Source organism: Tachypleus tridentatus, chromosome 6 (genome assembly GCF_004210375.1).
Source record: "Tachypleus tridentatus isolate NWPU-2018 chromosome 6, ASM421037v1, whole genome shotgun sequence".
Lineage (NCBI taxonomy): Eukaryota > Metazoa > Arthropoda > Merostomata > Xiphosura > Limulidae > Tachypleus > Tachypleus tridentatus.
The window spans coordinates 44,940,631-44,958,388 of NC_134830.1; the positions used below are offsets into that span (position 1 = coordinate 44,940,631).

Here is a 17,758-nt window from a genome sequence, read left to right on the forward strand (position 1 = left end):
TATGAGCGATTTTGCGAAAATGCACCAAAATGTGGCCGCCATCTTGGATTTCTGCCATGTCACAAAATTTCAAAATTCCATATTTTGGTCCAATTTGTGCTTTATACATAAGTGAATAACAACAATTTAAATATTATAGGCCAAGAGGATGCAAATAATGATCATTTCATATATATTGTGTAATTTTACGATTTTCGGTGGCGGCCATTTTGAAAAGGGCCCGAAAACCCCCTTATACCATGAAAGCGCAACCGGAAACATATTTAATCTTCAAAAGTATCCTAAAAACTTTAAAAAATGTTGGTTTCAGAGGATCATGGGGGGGGGCAGGCAGACCTATTATACATGCCCGACTAATAAGGTTGATTCACTTACAAACTTCCAACTATATGTTAGAGGGAATAAAGTAAAACATTGTTTTAACAATATTTCTACTATTACCCATAACTAAAAGCACTTACGTGAAACGTTACCATACGTAATTAAATTAGAGATCGTTTTTCACTTTAAAGTGCATTTAGAACAACAGAATCTCATTTCAATTGAACACTCTCACACAAACACTTTGGAGTTTTTGTTCAAAAACTGTCTTACTGGCAGTTTGTTCGAGTTTTCAAGTTTGGAATCGAATATGAAAGTTTTTTAAGCAAGTTCATTGAAATATACTATAATCATATTAAGTGGACAATACCTTCTCCTCAATATACTGTAATCATATTAAGTGGACCATACCTTCTCCTCAATATACTGTAATCATATTAAGTGGACCATACCTTCTCCTCAATATACTGTAATCATATTAAGTGAACCATACCTTCTCCTCAATATACTGTAATCATATTAAGTGAACCATACCTTCTCCTCAATATACTGTAATCATATTAAGTGAACCATACCTTCTCCTCAATATACTGTAGTCATATTAAGTGAACCATACCTTCTCCTCAATATACTGTAATCATATTAAGTGAACCATACCTTCTCCTCAATATACTGTAATCATATTAAGTGAACCATACCTTCTCCTCAATATACTGTAATCATATTAAGTGAACCATACCTTCTCCTCAATATACTGTAATCATATTAAGTGAACCATACCTTCTCCTCAATATACTGTAATCATATTAAGTGAACCATACCTTCTCCTCAATTTTCTATAATCATATTAAGTGGACCATACCTTATGCTAAATATACTGTAATCATACTTAATGGACCATACCTTCTCCTCTGCATCTTTGGCTCTTTTTTCTGCATCTTCCACTCGGTGTTCCAATTCTTCTAGCTGTTGAAAGATAGAAAGAGTTAGTAATTTATTAAAGAAACTGGTTACATAACACTCATTATACATCACACTGGATGAATATTGATAACACGCATCAGAACACGAATAATTTAATATTTTAGTTGAAGTGCGAAAGGGAGTCGCCAGGTGGCTAACACTGCGAATGACAATGTTCTATAAAAGTAAAGCGTGTTAAGACGTGCGACTCGTAATCTGAGGGTCGCGGGTTCGCAACCTCATCGCGCCAAACGTGCTCGCCCTTTCAGCCGTGGAGGCGTTATATTGTGACGGTCAATCCCACTATTCGTTGGTAAAAGAGTAGCCCAAGAGCTGGCGGTGGATGGTGATGACTAGCTGCCTAGTCTTACACTGCTAAATTAGGGACGGCTAGCACAAATAGCCCTCGAGTAGCTTTGTGCGAAATTAAAAAAATAAACAATCTATAAAAGTAATAACATACGTTTTCAATCTACAATAAGAAATATATTGTGGGCTGGTTCGTTGCTCGTACGTGAACCTTTACTTATACAAATGTTTAGGCTCACCCCACTTTTAATCAGAAGAATGGATTTACACATTCTTGATGAGCTGCACACGCTGATCAAGATATTCTACGCACATTAGCGATATCGCGAAAACATCATTACGTTGATATACAATCAATATAACTTTCTGAACCAAATTATGTAATAAAGACAGACGTGACGTATCACTACATTAAACTTACTCTCCTTATAAATTAGCGTGAGTTTTTCTCTCTCCCTGCATGTTCTGTGTGTGTAGTTCTTGTTCAAGTATATTCTGTTACCGATATTTCGCAAACGTGACCTTAGGATTTGTCACCTCTGTGGTTGTTACCAATCTCGGCTATACGGCTGGTAACCGCAAAGCTGTTCTTGTGAGGTCACCAAACTGACAGTAAAGCGAAGAGACGAAGGTATCACAAACCTGTATTTGTCTTCTCGTGATTGGTCGGATAATAGGCTTGAAATTTAATCAGTGATAAGACTTTCCATGATTTTTCCTAAATGTTCAGGATTTTTGTTTCTTTTACTACATATCATGAGTTCACATGCAATTTTTAGGTTTCCAGATCTTCTATTCATTTAAGTAGATTTCAAAGTTTTTCTCAGGATTTTTTCCAATTTTTTTATCGATGTATTTTAGAAGTTTTCTTCATAGTCTTGTATTTTTATATTACTCTAAACCTCTCACACTTTTACTATGTAAGTGTGTTGCAGTGTTGTTGATTTCAAGCGCTAATGGTGCGCCTGTTTCAAATTCTTGAAACGTCTTACGTCTCGAATGCTGTCCTTTACACGGTCAATGAACATTCACTGCAAAACGAACATACACACACACACACCAAGATTTCCACTTAATATAAGAAACTCTCAAGATTCACAACAAATAGAATAAAAACAATGATGCAGGCAAAGTGACAAACCCAATTATAAAAACTGAAGTCATCATATCCGTAAAACAGTCAAAGCACTGGGGACAAAATAGTACACAAGCCATAGTTCTAAAAATAAAAGACACTCGGAAATTACTTAACCACTAACAGCACTATATAATCCATTTTTGATATCAGGTTAATTTCCCAGCCTCTTGGAAGAATGCTAATTTACCTATGTTCCTTTTGTTTGGTTTGGTTTAAAGTTTATGCAAAGCTACCCGAAGGCTACCTGCGCTAGCCTTCCCTAATTTAGCAGCGAAATTCGTCACCACACACCGCCAGTTCTGGGCCTACTCTTTTATCAACGAATTGATTTACCGTCACATTATAACACCCTCACGGCTGAAAAGGCAAGCATGTTTGGTGTGACAGGGATTCAAAACCGTGATCCTCAGATTTAGAGTCCAGCACGCTAACCAGCTGGCCAAGAAGAACCTCTTATGTTCCTAAAAGAAGATAAACCAGGAAATAGAGAATTATTGACCAATCAGACCAAAAACCTGCACAGGTAAACCTTTAGAATGAATGATAAGTAACAGACTTCCCACCTTCCTAAAAGTCAAATCAAAATCATCGAAGGTATAAAATGGTTTCAGCATATTTCGGCAAATAACTGATTATTTAATTAGTTTAACCGAACCCGTAGCTTTAACAAAAACTGTAACCTATTTACAAAACACAGACAAATCATTCAACACTGTGTGGCACAATGGCTTGTGGTTCTGTATGGCACAGACGGATCTGCCTAAGGGAAATTATTCGCTGATTGTTGCACTTTTGGGAAAACAGAAAATGTGAAGTACACGTGGAAGACACCTCCTGATGCAGGTGTCCCTCAAGTAGGGATAGCTCCCGGCTGCTGCAAACATGGCCTTGACCATACCTTCTTACGTGTGGACACCAAGAATAATGAAGAGAAAGAAAAGTGGTCTCGATCCCAAATACGTTGGGATTTTGTGTTTATTGTTTATCTATGTAAATTCATAATAAGCGTCACAAAAACAGAATTGGTCAGAACACACAGACACACACACAAATTGTACCTTCACGGAACTCAACTCCATATTTCCATGCCAGTAAAATTCTTACGATTAACTTATGAATCTAAATTAACGTTGATAAATCAGAAATAACGTAGGGTAATGAGCACAGTACGCTTGGTGATGATCGGGTAAAAACAATGCCTAAAATATAAAAATTTATAAATAGTACCTGCGGATAACAGTTGGATACACCTGTCCAACATCAGTCGATGTTGAACGTACGCACATAAAAAAATTACAAACAACAGAAAATTAATTACGACAGCGTACAAAGTACTTAACAGAACAAATTCGGTATTTATGCACAAATTTACAAACATACAGCCGTTCCATGACATGTTCCTAGATAGTTCCTTCAAATATTTCGAGAAAAACGTAAACCAGAATAATCGATTAAGCTCCGAAAATCTTAAATCGCTATATCATACATATTGATGATAGCCCTAAACACCATTTAATATCTTTCATAAGATAAAGGTCCCCTAAAGCTAGCACCAAAGATAATACGTGTCTAATAAATCAGTTGAGTGAAAAGTGTTGACTTTCCCTACGAAACTGTTTGTGAAGTGCAAGGCTGTTACTCAATCTGAAATGGGTTTGTAGTAAAGGGAAGACAGGATCACTGAAAATATCCGTAAGAACCCGGAGGGATGAATAGCTCTCTCAAACAAGACCAAAATACCCTCTATAACGGAGGAGTTCGAACATTTTCGATAATAAGATAATTTTAACTGTTATGCAATCTTCAGGTTTTGAAATCTTAAGTTAGGGGCCATACGGTAATTACATTGTAAGAAAAGGAAAAACAAGATAAGTCTATGACTAGTATATTTCATTCACTTTATTCGTCACTAAATGCAAAATTCAGAAACTGCAACCATGAGCATATGTAGAGTATATTACAGGGGGGGGGGCAAGATGACAAAATTACATCAAAGCTATATGTAAAAACAGGTCTACTAAATTGGCAGAATTGACACTACGTTTATTATTGTGCCTGCAATCACGGTCGTCAAATGGAGCATGACTGAACGTGGCAACAGGTAACGAGCGACGAGATGAGGCACCAGTCGTTTTAATATAATGTACTCAACCTCCGTATTTATTAAAATAGAGTACAGACAGGCAATATTACTTATCAACAAGCGAATGGGCAATAATTACCGATGAATTTCGAGATGCTCTAACGTCTACTGCATGTTATTTATATAAATAATAAGCTTACATTTGTTACTCCTGAACATTTCTCGCAAATTCTTCAATCAAATGCTACAAATACATCGTCGGAAAGACCTTTGTACGAGTAACCCGGATTACTTACTGAATTTTCCATTCAAAATCACCTTACCTGTTTTTTTGCTTAGTCAAACTTTTTAATGTAACGGTTATGGTACAATACCGTTGTGATCACAGGATGACTGGTTTCCATTTCAACTTTAACTTTTATTATTTCCCACATTCAACAATGTGTAATTTCTGTAAAAATAAACATTACACTAAATACTATTTCAATGGGTTCTCCGAAATTATTTACGCATAAAATATACATGCGCAGTTCCTTTAAAAACATATGCTCATCACTTTGTGAATACACATTCAGACGTTTCTGGATAATCTGCTAAGTTTAACTTCATCACAACTTTATATTTACTTTACTTTATAATAATTTAGCGTCGATTCGTTCCAAAGATTGGTGTAAACACCTCATATCTATTTTTTTTTTCTTTACTACTGGTTTTATTCTTCGTTTTTGTGAGTTTCTTTGTTTCAACTTGTACAATCGTGTCGTACAATATTCATAACTGTTTCATACCCTGAACACTATTACAAAAACCATTACTTTACTATATATGTAAACACGGCTTGTTTGGGTTGAGAAAATTTTTATGTAGAGGAGAACACCGTTTCGACCTTAACGGTCATCGTCAGGTTCACAAAGAAAGAAAGAGGTAACTGACCGATAGCTGACAACATTACTTTACTATTTTCTTTACGTGTAGTTTTATTGAAAAAGGTTACGTCTACGTCATTTTGTATGTCTGACCGCGTAAAGAGTTTTCAAATAGACGAGGATTTAACAATCCAACACATAATGCCTGCAAGAAAGCGTAGTTTAGATGGTGTGTGGGAAAATGATAGAATAAAATAGATTCAAAGAGCATAAAAACTACTGTTGACGTTTTGCAGCTAGCGGTCAGTAACAAATAAAATAATAATTCAGATCTAACGTCTACAGCATGTTATAATAAATATAATAACATTCGTAATAAATTTAAAATAAAAATCTTATGAGATGTTCTTAAAACACACTATATATTAAAGCAACTTTACATTATCTCCTTTAAGAACGTTTTATTACTATTATAATAAAATAATAAAGGTACTGAATAGTAATAACAGACGTCTAGAATATTCAACATTTTACACCAATCTACTACTTGTGCGTGAACGTGCATTTAGTGGCGATAGTTGGTGAGGAGGCTGTTCAACGTTAGGTTGTTTTTACTTATATTATACCTTTGTTTTGCTGATGTAGAGTGGTAAACTCAAACTAATGATGTAATGATAAAACTGATCTAGAGTGGTAAACTCAAACTAATGATGTAATGATAAAACTGATGTAGAGTGGTAAACTCAGACTATAGTTGAAATGATGTAATGATAAAACTGATGTAGAGTGGTAAACTCAGACTATAGTTGAAATGATGTAATGATAAAACTGATGTAGAGTGGTAAACTCAAACTATAGTTGAAGTGATGTAATGATAAAACTGATGTAGAGTGGTAAACTCAAACTATAGTTGAAATGATGTAATGATAAAACTGATGTAGAGTGGTAAACTCAAACTATAGTTGAAATGATGTAATGATAAAACTGATGTAGAGTGGTAAACTCAAACTATAGTTGAAATGATGTAATGATAAAACTGATGTAGAGTGGTAAACTCAAACTATAGTTGAAATGATGTAATGATAAAACTGATGTAGAGTGGTAAACTCAGTCTCTAGTTGAACTGTTCCAGTGATAAAACTGATGTAGAGTGGTAAATTCAGTCTATATTTGAACTGGTACAGTGATAGAACTGATATTAAAAAATTATAGTGATATACACACAGAACTAAAATAAAAAATTTAAATTTTATTAGTTATGATTAAACAACAATTAAATACAAAAGATGATACACATTTATCAACTCAAGTTTTTAAATAATACTTCTTTCTGGATTTTAATTTTTACTCACAAGTTAAGAAAAGGAATTTTATGCCTACAACGTGAACTGAAAACACAGAGATGTGTGCATTTAGAAACATTTGGTAAACATTTCAAAATCTCATCCATCACAGTCATTATCACATAAATGGTAAATACTGATTCAGAATAAGCCTTGAAATGGGAAACATAACGGAATAAAAGTCCTACAGATATTAATCTAAATCTTATTATTGGCAGTAATGACGTGTTTGTCAAAATCTTTACGTACATGAAGGATAACATTGCTCTTCACTCAGAAGGTAACTTGGGGTGTAGTTAACCCCTTAATCTCGTGACGTGATAGTTCCCGATAAATGCCATATTTCTTTAAAGTAAAGCATGATACCATCTTGATCGCAATTTGATGTCGAAGAACAAAGAAGGAACTGACTCACGGAAGTAGATCCACCAACGTTGTACTGAATTAATACAATACCCCAAACAAGATATGAATATTTTATCCCTATAGGTACACACATCTTTTAGGATTAAACTTTTGTCGAAAATAGTTTTGATCTCTGTCTAACCATTAAGTGTAGATTTAAGATAATCGATTCCCAACACTGTGTAAAGTGAATTCGGCCCTGCATGGTCAGGTGGATAAGGCACTCGACGCGTAATCTGAGGGTCGCGGGTTCGAATCCCCGTCACACCAAATATTTTAGCCGTGGGGGCGATATAATGTGACGATCAATTCCACTATTCGTTGGTGAAAGAGTAGCTCAAGAGTTGGTGGTGGGCGGTGACGAATAGTTGCCTACCCTCTACTCTTACACTGCTAAATTAGGGACGGCTAGGGCAGATAGCCCCGTGTAGCTTTGCGCGAAATTTAAAACAAATAAAACAAAGTGAATTCACAATGGTTGTAAAGCCGCCACGTTATATTGGAACTATTATATGAATTGTATAGGAAATGTTTCTTCAGTCTTCCCATTTAGAGAGTTTTTTTTATAAATTCCTTGATAAAGAAAAACTTTTCCAATCTGTTGTTATAACATTAAACCTGACAGGCAGTTTGTTATTGTGAACAATGACAATTTGAATAATAATCAAATAACTTGTAATAAAGTCATTGAATACTTACGGAACATTGTAGTGAGCTTACTGAATAACCACAATATATTTTATTCAACTTACTGAATAAGCACAACACAATGTAACGAACGTATTGAATAACCGTAGAACATCGTAGTAAACTTATTGAATACTTACAGAACATTACAGTAAACCCACTGAATATACCACCACCAACAACAACAAAACACTAGAATTCCACTTTTTTAAGACTAGTTGAAGTTGGGTCACAGTAAAACTTGTTTTACCTGAAATGGGAGACCTGGGACCACGTGATTACGATATACAAGGTTTACTTCGTGTAGTTTTAAAACTCTTATTATTTTTATTTAGGTTTATTATTGTTGCTGTCAAGTGTCATCTTACTATATTTTTTTATCACTGTTGTATCCGTTTAAAGCTTCGCGAAAATATCTAAAAACTAACAATACTCCTAAAAAATACGGACTTTTCACCTCCGCGCCCTCTTTAAAAATAAATATACTAGCAAAAAACATGCCACACTAACGTGCTTGAAAGCGTCAGTTACATGAGATCGACTAACGTGCGAAACAGTTTGAAAAACATTCTTCATATGAAACCATATCAACGTTTGTAAGGAGCTTTTCTTTTTGTTTAGGTAAGAACCCATGTTCAAATTGGATAAATCAAACACGAAAGGCTATCTGAAGATCAGTTAACACCTTCAAACTAGCCAAGAGTATTTTTGATAAGAAAAATTCATTAGTTTTTTTTTTAACCTATGGTTATTGAAGATGTTATGAAAAAACATCATTAGTACTTATTAGACGATCTCAGATCAAATTATTGTTATTGGAATTGCTGGCAAAATTATGTCACTTCCAGGACAAGAAATAAGTAATTCCTTCGAGAACTTTCTGGACTTCATTACAGCACGAAATATCAGAGGTAAATCATATAAATGATTCATTGCAATCCTGTTCACCCAGATACAAAATCTCCCATGCAAAGGTTAACGTTTGTTTGATTTGGCGCAAAGCCAGTTAAGGAATATCTGCGCTGATGTCTCTCTCAGAAATTCGCATAAAAATGCACAAAGTACAACATGCACAATATTTGTCCCTAATTTCGAACTGATAAGATTGTGAAGATAGCTAGTCAGCAAGCATGCACAGCCAGCACGGTCTCCCAAGCATGAAACAAGTTTTTGAGGCAATAGAACGCGAACCATGAACCACTGGATCCATAGTCCAGGTATATTAGCTGCCAGACCACGTCCAATCTATTTACGGTATCATAACATTATCAACGGTTTAATCGTAATTGTGTTTTCTTTATTTCGTCTTTATTTAAAAGTTTGAATATTTTCTCTTTAAGGTTTGGTTTGATTTTTGGATTTTGCGCAAAGCTGCACGACGATTATCTGCGCTAGCCATCTCTAATTTAGCAGTATAAGGCTAGAGAGAAGGCAGCTAGTTATCATCACCCACCGCCAACTTTGCCATACTCTTATCAACGAATAGTAGGACTGACCGTAACATTATAATGCCCCCACGACTGAAAGGGCGACCATGTTTGGTGCGACGGGGATTCGAACCCACGACCCTCAGATTAGGGGTCGAGCGCTTTAACCACCTGGCCATGCCGGGCCATTCTCGTTAATAGGAAAAGCAAATACAAATGGGCTCTCTGTTTTCAGCAAAATGTGGATATTTGATGTTATACGTGAGCTCTCAAATCTGCCGTTGAGCCACTGATTGCTATTTGAATAACAAAACCGTGGCTGATATTTCACAGCCGTAACAATTTTACACAACACAAAAACAATAAACAAAAAGGTTCCACAATGAAATGTTACACTAAGACTCCTTGCTATATAGGGCATTGAAATGACGGCAGGTTATATTGACTGTAAATATAATATACGATGTAAGTGGGGACCCAATAAAAAGATAAATAACCGAAATGCTCGTGGGAAGAGAATATTACACATATAAAAACAGTTTGTTTTGAATTAAAATGTTTCAGTTAATCAATATTTCGTAGCACAGACTTGGATGACCAAACGTAATGTCGTGTTTTCGGTTATCAGATCCATCTTTGCAGGAACTTATGTTGTCTTTGTTTTAATGAATCATCATAAACAGGTCAAGAGAAGTCACTTCACGACGTAATGCACAACTTGTTAAATACCTTCAGTGTTGAAACCCGAGTACACACCATGCGTAAACTAATTAGAGTTCAAACGCCTTTTAACTCCAGACCGAGTGAAGAATGTTTAAAAAAAAAACATATACGTCTTTCAGGAATTTGGTAGTCAATATTATAAACGCCACATGATTTCCAAGGATGGCAAAGGTCAATCATGTCATGTTACATATTATTTATATTAGAGGAGTTTGGAATTTTCTTCTAATAAACACAAGTTATTTAAACTTTACGAGGTCAACTTTCAACATATGGATGAACGAGAAAAAAATGGGTAAAAATGAGACCGTCTAGACACTTACTATTCGTTATCTTCTACTTACACAAACCAAGAATTTATCTGATATTTCAACAGATGTATTGGCCACGTGGTTCAAACACTTGAATCGTAATCCGAGGGTCGTGGGTTCGAATCCCCGTCACACCAAACATGTTGGCCCTTTCAGCCGTGGGGGCGTTATAATATGACGGTCAACCCCACTATTCGTTGGTAAAAGAGTAGCCCAAGCGTTGGCGGTGGGTGGTGATAAATAGGCGCTAAATTAGGGACGGCTACCGCAGATAACCCTTGTGAAGCTTTGCGCGAAATTCAAAACAAGCTAAATCAATCAACAGATGTAAATTCAGAGTGTATATTGTACAAATAAGATCGCGTGGGGTAGAATGTTGCAGGATTGGATTCCTCGTGAATCTTTTTAAGTTTGTATGGCAAACTATTTGTGTTTAAAAACATTTATAATGTTAATTGTAAAACCAAACCACGTGCGCCATTTTGTATTTCAAAAGCCACTGCATATTATGAAACTGACTAGCTATATTAATCTTTCTAGTAGAACAAAAACTTGTTTCATCCATTTTGCTCGTCATGTGCACACAAGCAAACGGATAAGCGAAAACTAAACAATTTAATTAGATATCCTTTGTTTGCTTTAGTTAAGCAAAAAGCTATACAATGTGTTCAGGCAGTTACGGGTATCGAGACCAGATATTTAAGAGTTATAAGCCTTCACATTTATCCACTGGGAAGGAGGACCATTTGAATATACACTGCAAATGAAGTTATCGCTAACAACTGAAACTGTATTTTTTAAATATGTTAAGCCTTCCTACGAAATATTATTTTTCAGTCATTTTTGCTTGGCTTGTTGCTGAGCGTAAAGTTACGTAATCTATTCTGTGCCTACTACGACTATTGAAACCATATTCTTAACTTACTTACTTCTCAACCACTGGGGGCAAAATATTTTTGGAATTACTTTAATATCTTAACGTATAAATATCAAATGTTTAATATTTTATTGTTGTTTTTATCAGTTTAATCATAAATATTACGATTACTGAAAGTTTAAGAGATAAGAATTTCATTAGGTGGTTATTTATATTCAATAGTCTCAGCACACTTAGAGTAGAAATGTTTTTAAGCAGACTGCGATGCTTTAGCTGGTAAGAACTAATCACCTTAACGTAAAATACGGCCAGGAACAATTACGAATGCAAAGTGTAATGGATACTGACCGTTACACTTTGAATTTATCTGTTCAAAGATGGTCTGCTCCTATCACACTTTGTATTTATAACTGTTGTCAATCGTACATTGTTCGAAGATGGTACGTTCTTATGGACCATTATAGCTGTAACATTTGAATGTATAACTGTTGTCAATCATACATTGTCCGAAGATGATGAACCATTAATAATTGTCACACTTTGAATTTATAATTGATGTCAATCACACATTGTCCTAAGATGGTTCGATCCGATGGGGTGAAAACGTCGCGGTTTTAATTCCTTAGAAAAAATTAAAAACATTTCAAGTGTAAAGTTTATCACATTATTACACTGAGAGGTTCTTCACGTTTCGGTTTCCTACACTACCAAAGTGCTAAGTTTGAATCAACTCAACTCCACACGTGACGATTAAAGAAAGATTTATTATATATGATACTTGTACGTCCTTAACATTTTCACGCTTACAAGAAGACACGTTCTTAAAGAGGGGATTTAAACAGCACCTAATCATATTCCTTCTCACCAGAGAATGTAATTATGTCCACAATATTACCAGTTCTTGGCACCATCTCCTCAAAAATCTCCCGCAGCAACAGTACGGGAACAATAGAACATACAATTAGGTCATAACTCCTAGACTTCGTTATCACTGAATCCAGTTCCGTCAGAATAAAATGGCGGAAAGGAACGCTAGCCACATCCTGATAGGTTTTTATGTTTCTCACTAAACTCTGTGAAAGTTTCTGTTAAACAGATTATTACAAGCTTCACGAAATGAGGATGAAATTTTCAATGTCAGAGCAGAAAGTTTAGCCGTACGTTTTCAAGACGTTTGAGAAAATTATCCTCAAGACAATCAAGTTCAGATTCTGTTCTATCTTTATATCTTTACAGTTGAAAGCGTAATGGTAACGCGCTCTTATATCTCGGTTTTCTTAGGGCTAATAGCAAGGGATTCTAGTATTCTGTGGTGGAATTCTTCCCAGAAATAAAGAATGACGCAGATAAAAAATGGAGACAGACACAACACCCCATACGTTCAAGAAGTGTTTGGGAACATTACTGGTGTAGTACGTTTGTCCATACAGTGGTCCCCCGGTGGGACAGTAGTAGGTTGATTGATTGATTGATTTAGTGTTTTATGGCACAAAGCACCGAGGCTATCTGCGCCAGACATTCGGTAAAAATGTAAAAAAATAAATAAATAAATGTAGTTATAGACATAAATGGAAATGAAGGTAAAACAAAAAAGTATAAAACCAATGTTGACACCTAGTCTACAATGTTAAGATAGAAAGCAGAGTATAAGAAGTTGTAAGGTATTTACTCTAGCAAAAAGGTAATGATCATAACCCGCCAGGAAGACTAACAGGTAAGTTCATGAACCACTGTCAGTCACCTGAAGTTGGTCTTTCCAGTCCTGGTTCCGGGTTATGTGTCATAGCAACCAGTATCAAAATGTAAAAGAATAGAAGTTTTAAAAGATACATAGCAAAATTGTAACAATGAGTAGCCAAATGTCCAGTAAAAAGATAAAGTCAAGTAAATGGAGTAAAATTTGTAAAAGTAAATGAAGGTAAAACAAAACAGCAATTAAAACAGAAAATGGTGTAAAACCAATGGTGACATCCAGCAATTGTAAAACTCTAGAAAATGATCATAACCCGTAACAGGTAAGTTCAACCAATGGTTGACCTTTCCAGTCCTGGTTCCGGGTTATGTGTCATAGCAGCTATTATCAAAATGTAAAAGAATAAAAGTTTTAAAGACACTAAAATCCCAAATGTCCAGTAAAAGATAAAGTCAAGTAAATGGTAAATTTGTAAAAGTAATAAGATAAAAGCAAAACGGCAATTAAAACAGAAAATGGCCCAATGTTGACATCCAGTCAACAAAGTTGTAAAGAACTACCTGTAGCAGAATGGTAATGAATAACCACCGTCAGTCACCTGAAGTTGGTCTTTCCAGTCCTGGTTCCGGGTTATGAGTCAGTATGGCCAGTACTAAAAAGTTAAGTAGTAAAAGTGTGAAATGATATGCAGCAAAAGTATAATAACAACTCGCCAGGACGACTAACGAGTAGTTCAAACGGATAGTTCAAACAGTAGCGTTAGTCACCTGAAGTTGGCCTTTCCAGTCCTGGTGTCGAGTTATTTAATGTTCTGGCCATTGTCCAATGTCAAATTGAAGGAGAGAGATTAAAACTGTGAAAAAGGAACCACAATTAAAAAGGTGTAATGAATAAATATGCAACACTTAAATGAGATTAAAAGATTAATGGCCATTAAAAAATTAAAAACATTATCAAGGTGGACAGAGTCACCATCACCAATAACTCTGTCCAATGTTACAGACTGACCCTGGGAAAAAATATGTTTAAAATATTGCCGTCGTTGAGAATTGTAATGATGGCAAGAAAGTAAAACGTGGCTGATAGTGATTTGAGTGTTACACAAACTACACATTGGTGCATCAGTTCCAGATAAAAGAAAATGATGAGTTAAAAAACTGTGACCAATGCGTAGCCTAGTGAGAACAACTTCCTCCTTCCGAACTTTACGGAAGCTAGATGGCCAAAGTCCAATTTTGGGTTTGATTTGAAAAAGTTTGTTGTCACGTTGCTCACTTCAAGTGGACTGCCAGCTGGCACGGAGCCGAGCCTTGAAGACAACACCATAGTCCATGTACGGAATAGGCATAAAAGTGATGGTGCTGAAGCACAGATATTTAGCTGCCATGTCTGCAAGCTCGTTCCCGCGAATACCAACATGGCCTGGTATCCAGAAAAACTGGATTGAAGTAGCTGCTAATGAGAAATGGACCAGTCGGTTTCGAATATCAGCGAGAATAGGATGTGAGCCAACGTGTAGCGATTCCAAGGCAAGTATAGAACTAAGCGAATCAGTATAAATAGTGCAGTTGGAGTACTGCTCAGCTGCAATATGATCCAGGGCAAGAGATATGGCATACAGTTCAGCAGTGAACACAGAACCTGTAGAAGGGATTCTGCGCGCAACTACTGACCCATAGCAAACCATAGCAGAGCCCACTGAATTACCTGATTTGGAACCATCTGTATAAATGGGAACTGAATGATTGTTTGAAAGATATTCATTGAATAAAAGACGGTACTTCCAATCTGGAGTATCTGCCTTTTTTTAGGTGACTGAAAGAAAGGTCACATTTGGGGGCTGTAATAAGCCATGGTGGGATGGGCCAACCTGTAGAATCTGCAATGTTATCCAAGGACAGACCCAATTCATCCAATTGCGCCAGGATGCGAAGGCCAAACGGAGCAATGACAGATCGTCTGTTCTGAAAAAGGACTGCCCACCGAGGAAGGAAAACACATTTCCAGGTGGGATGCTTTGGTAAGGAATGAAGTTTCGAAGTATATTGTAAAGATAGTTGCAAAGGGCGAAGGTGTAGAGAAGGTTCATGAGATTCAATGTATATACTTTGAACTGGAGAGGTACGGAAAGCCCCAGTGCAGAGTCGAAGTCCTTGGTGATGAATGGGGTCCAGCATCTTTAAGGCCGAGGGTCTGGCAGAGCCATAGACCATTGATCCATAATCGAGTTTCGATCTAATAAGAGCACGATATACCTTTAACATTGAACAGCGATCTGCACCCCAACTGGTAGAAGAGAGAACACGGAGGATGTTCAGTGCTCTTGTGCATTTGACCCGAAGCTGCTTTAAGTGTGGTATAAAGGTCAGTTTACGATCAAAGATAAGCCCCAAGAACTTGGTCTCCGGGACCACTGGCAGCAAAACTTCACCGATATGAAGTTCAGGATCAGGGTGAATACCCCGTCGACGGCAAAAGTGCATGCATACAGCTTTGTATAGAGAGAAATTAAAGCCGTTCGTCAGAGTCCACTTCCGTACACAATTGAGGGCGGTTTGTAGTTGCCGCTCAATATATCTCATGTTTGACGACTGACATGAGATGTGAAAGTCGTCGACATACAGCCCATTCGCAACAGTGAGAGGGAGTTGTTCAGTGATGGCATTTATCTTTATACTGAAGAGTGTAACACTCAATACACAGCCTTGAGGGACTCTAAGTTCCTGTACAAAAGAACGGGAAAGTGTCGAACCCACACGAACCTGGAATCTCCTGTCCATTAAAAATTTTTTAATAAACATGGGTAGATGGCCACGTACCCCACATGTATGGAGGTCTCGCAAAACGCCATACCTCCATGTTGTGTCGTAAGCCTTCTCTATGTCAAAAAATATTGATACAAGATGTTGGCGGTTGAGAAAGGCTTCTCTGATAGATGTTTCAAGACGAATTAGGTGGTCTGTGGTGGAGTGCTGTCGACGGAACCCACACTGGGTGGGCGAGAGAATGTTCTTTGATTCAAGGAACCAAACAAGACGAGCATTAACCATCCTTTCTAATATCTTACAGAGACAGCTTGTCAAAGCAATTGGACGGTAGTTTGAAGGAATCTTGGGATCTTTCCCTGGCTTAGAGAAAAGTAAACTAATAGCCTGGCGCCAGGCATCAGGAAAAACATTCTCCTGCCAGATCCGGTTGAAAACAATCAGAAGGACATCAAGAGAAGCAGGAGATAGATGGTGCAGCATGTCATAATGAATATCATCAGGTCCAACAGACGTACTGGCAGACCAATGAAGGACCATTTTTTAGTTCCACCAGGGTAAAGGGACAATTATAGTCAAAGAAACAGTCAGTTCGAAAGGAAAGAGGTGATCACTCTGCCCGAGTCTTGATGGCCAGGAAGGTGGAGGAACAAGTAGAAGTACTAGATACCCGGCAAAAGCTTTCACCTAGAGTGTCAGCGATGTTCCGAACATCAATCACCTCCTGACCATCAGAGAGTAAGATCAAGAGGGGGGGACAGAATTGTAGTGCCCATTAACCTTTCGAATCCTGTCCCATATGATCTTGGAACTGGTGGTAGAAGATATGCTGGTTGTGAACTTAATCCAAGATTCCTTCTGGCTTTGACGTCTTACCCACCTAGCATGTGCACGGGCCCGTTGGAAAGCAATCCGGTTTGAAAGTGTGGGATATCTACGAAAAGTATCCCAGGCCCGCTTTTGAGCCTTCCGTGCTAAGTGGCAAGCAGGATTCCACCACGGACGAGGATATCGTGGAAAACGTGTCGAGGTTTTAGGAATACACTGAGAAGCTGCTTGTATAATACAGCCAGTTACCGCTGCCACACAGTCGTCTATTGATGGCTGATTTACGATGGCAGGATCTAGTTCTGCGAGAGCAGTGAAAGTGGACCAGTCTGCCTGATCCAGCTTCCACCGGGGCACGCGGGTAGGGTGGCATCGACCACGGCCAGTCTCTCTCAAAAGGATCGGAAAATGATCACTGCCTAGTGGATTACTGTCAACCCTCCATGAAAAATGGGAGAATAATGAAGGGGAGCAAACTGAGAGATCAATAGCGGTAAAGGACTGACTAGGTGCATGAAAGTAAGTGGAAGAACCAGTATTGAAAAGAGAAAGATTGTGATCAGAGAGCATCCGCTCTACAGATCGGCCCCTCCCATCAATAATAACATTTCCCCAGAGGGGATGATGTTCATTAAAATCCCCCTAGGATTAGAAATGGAGATGGCAATTGTTCAACGAGAGCATCAAGATCTGATTGATCATATGTCTCTCCAGGGGACAGGTACAGAAAACAAACAGTGATGGTATGACCCAAGGAAACATGGATGGCTACAGCCTCCAAGGGTGTGTTGAGTGACAAAGACAAGGTGGGCACGTGTTGATCAACCAACAGTGCCACCCCTCCATGTACTCGACCATCACACAACCTGTCATTTCTGTACAGAGAAAACTGCCGAATGGAGACAGTATCAGCAGTTTTGGGAAATGTTTCTTGTAAAGAAAGACAAACAGGATGGTAGGAAGCAATCAGCGTTTTGATATCATCCAGATTAGAACGTAAACCTCGACAGTTCCATTGT

At 37.3% G+C, this 17,758-nt stretch overlaps 1 protein-coding gene across 10 annotated transcripts in view; it reads right to left on the reverse strand.

Annotated features, from left to right (window-relative positions):
- LOC143252370 (uncharacterized protein CG43867-like) overlaps positions 1-17,758 on the reverse strand; it is a 409,800-nt gene that overhangs the window by 205,495 nt on the left and 186,547 nt on the right. For all 10 annotated transcript variants that reach the window (XR_013028962.1, XM_076504374.1, XM_076504375.1 and 7 more), the window contains exon 3: positions 1,225-1,287. Coding sequence is in view for 9 of the 10 variants with exons in the window: in XM_076504374.1 (XP_076360489.1) it covers positions 1,225-1,287 (63 nt within the window). In the remaining variant the exon portion in view is untranslated. The remainder of the gene's footprint in view (positions 1-1,224; positions 1,288-17,758) is intronic.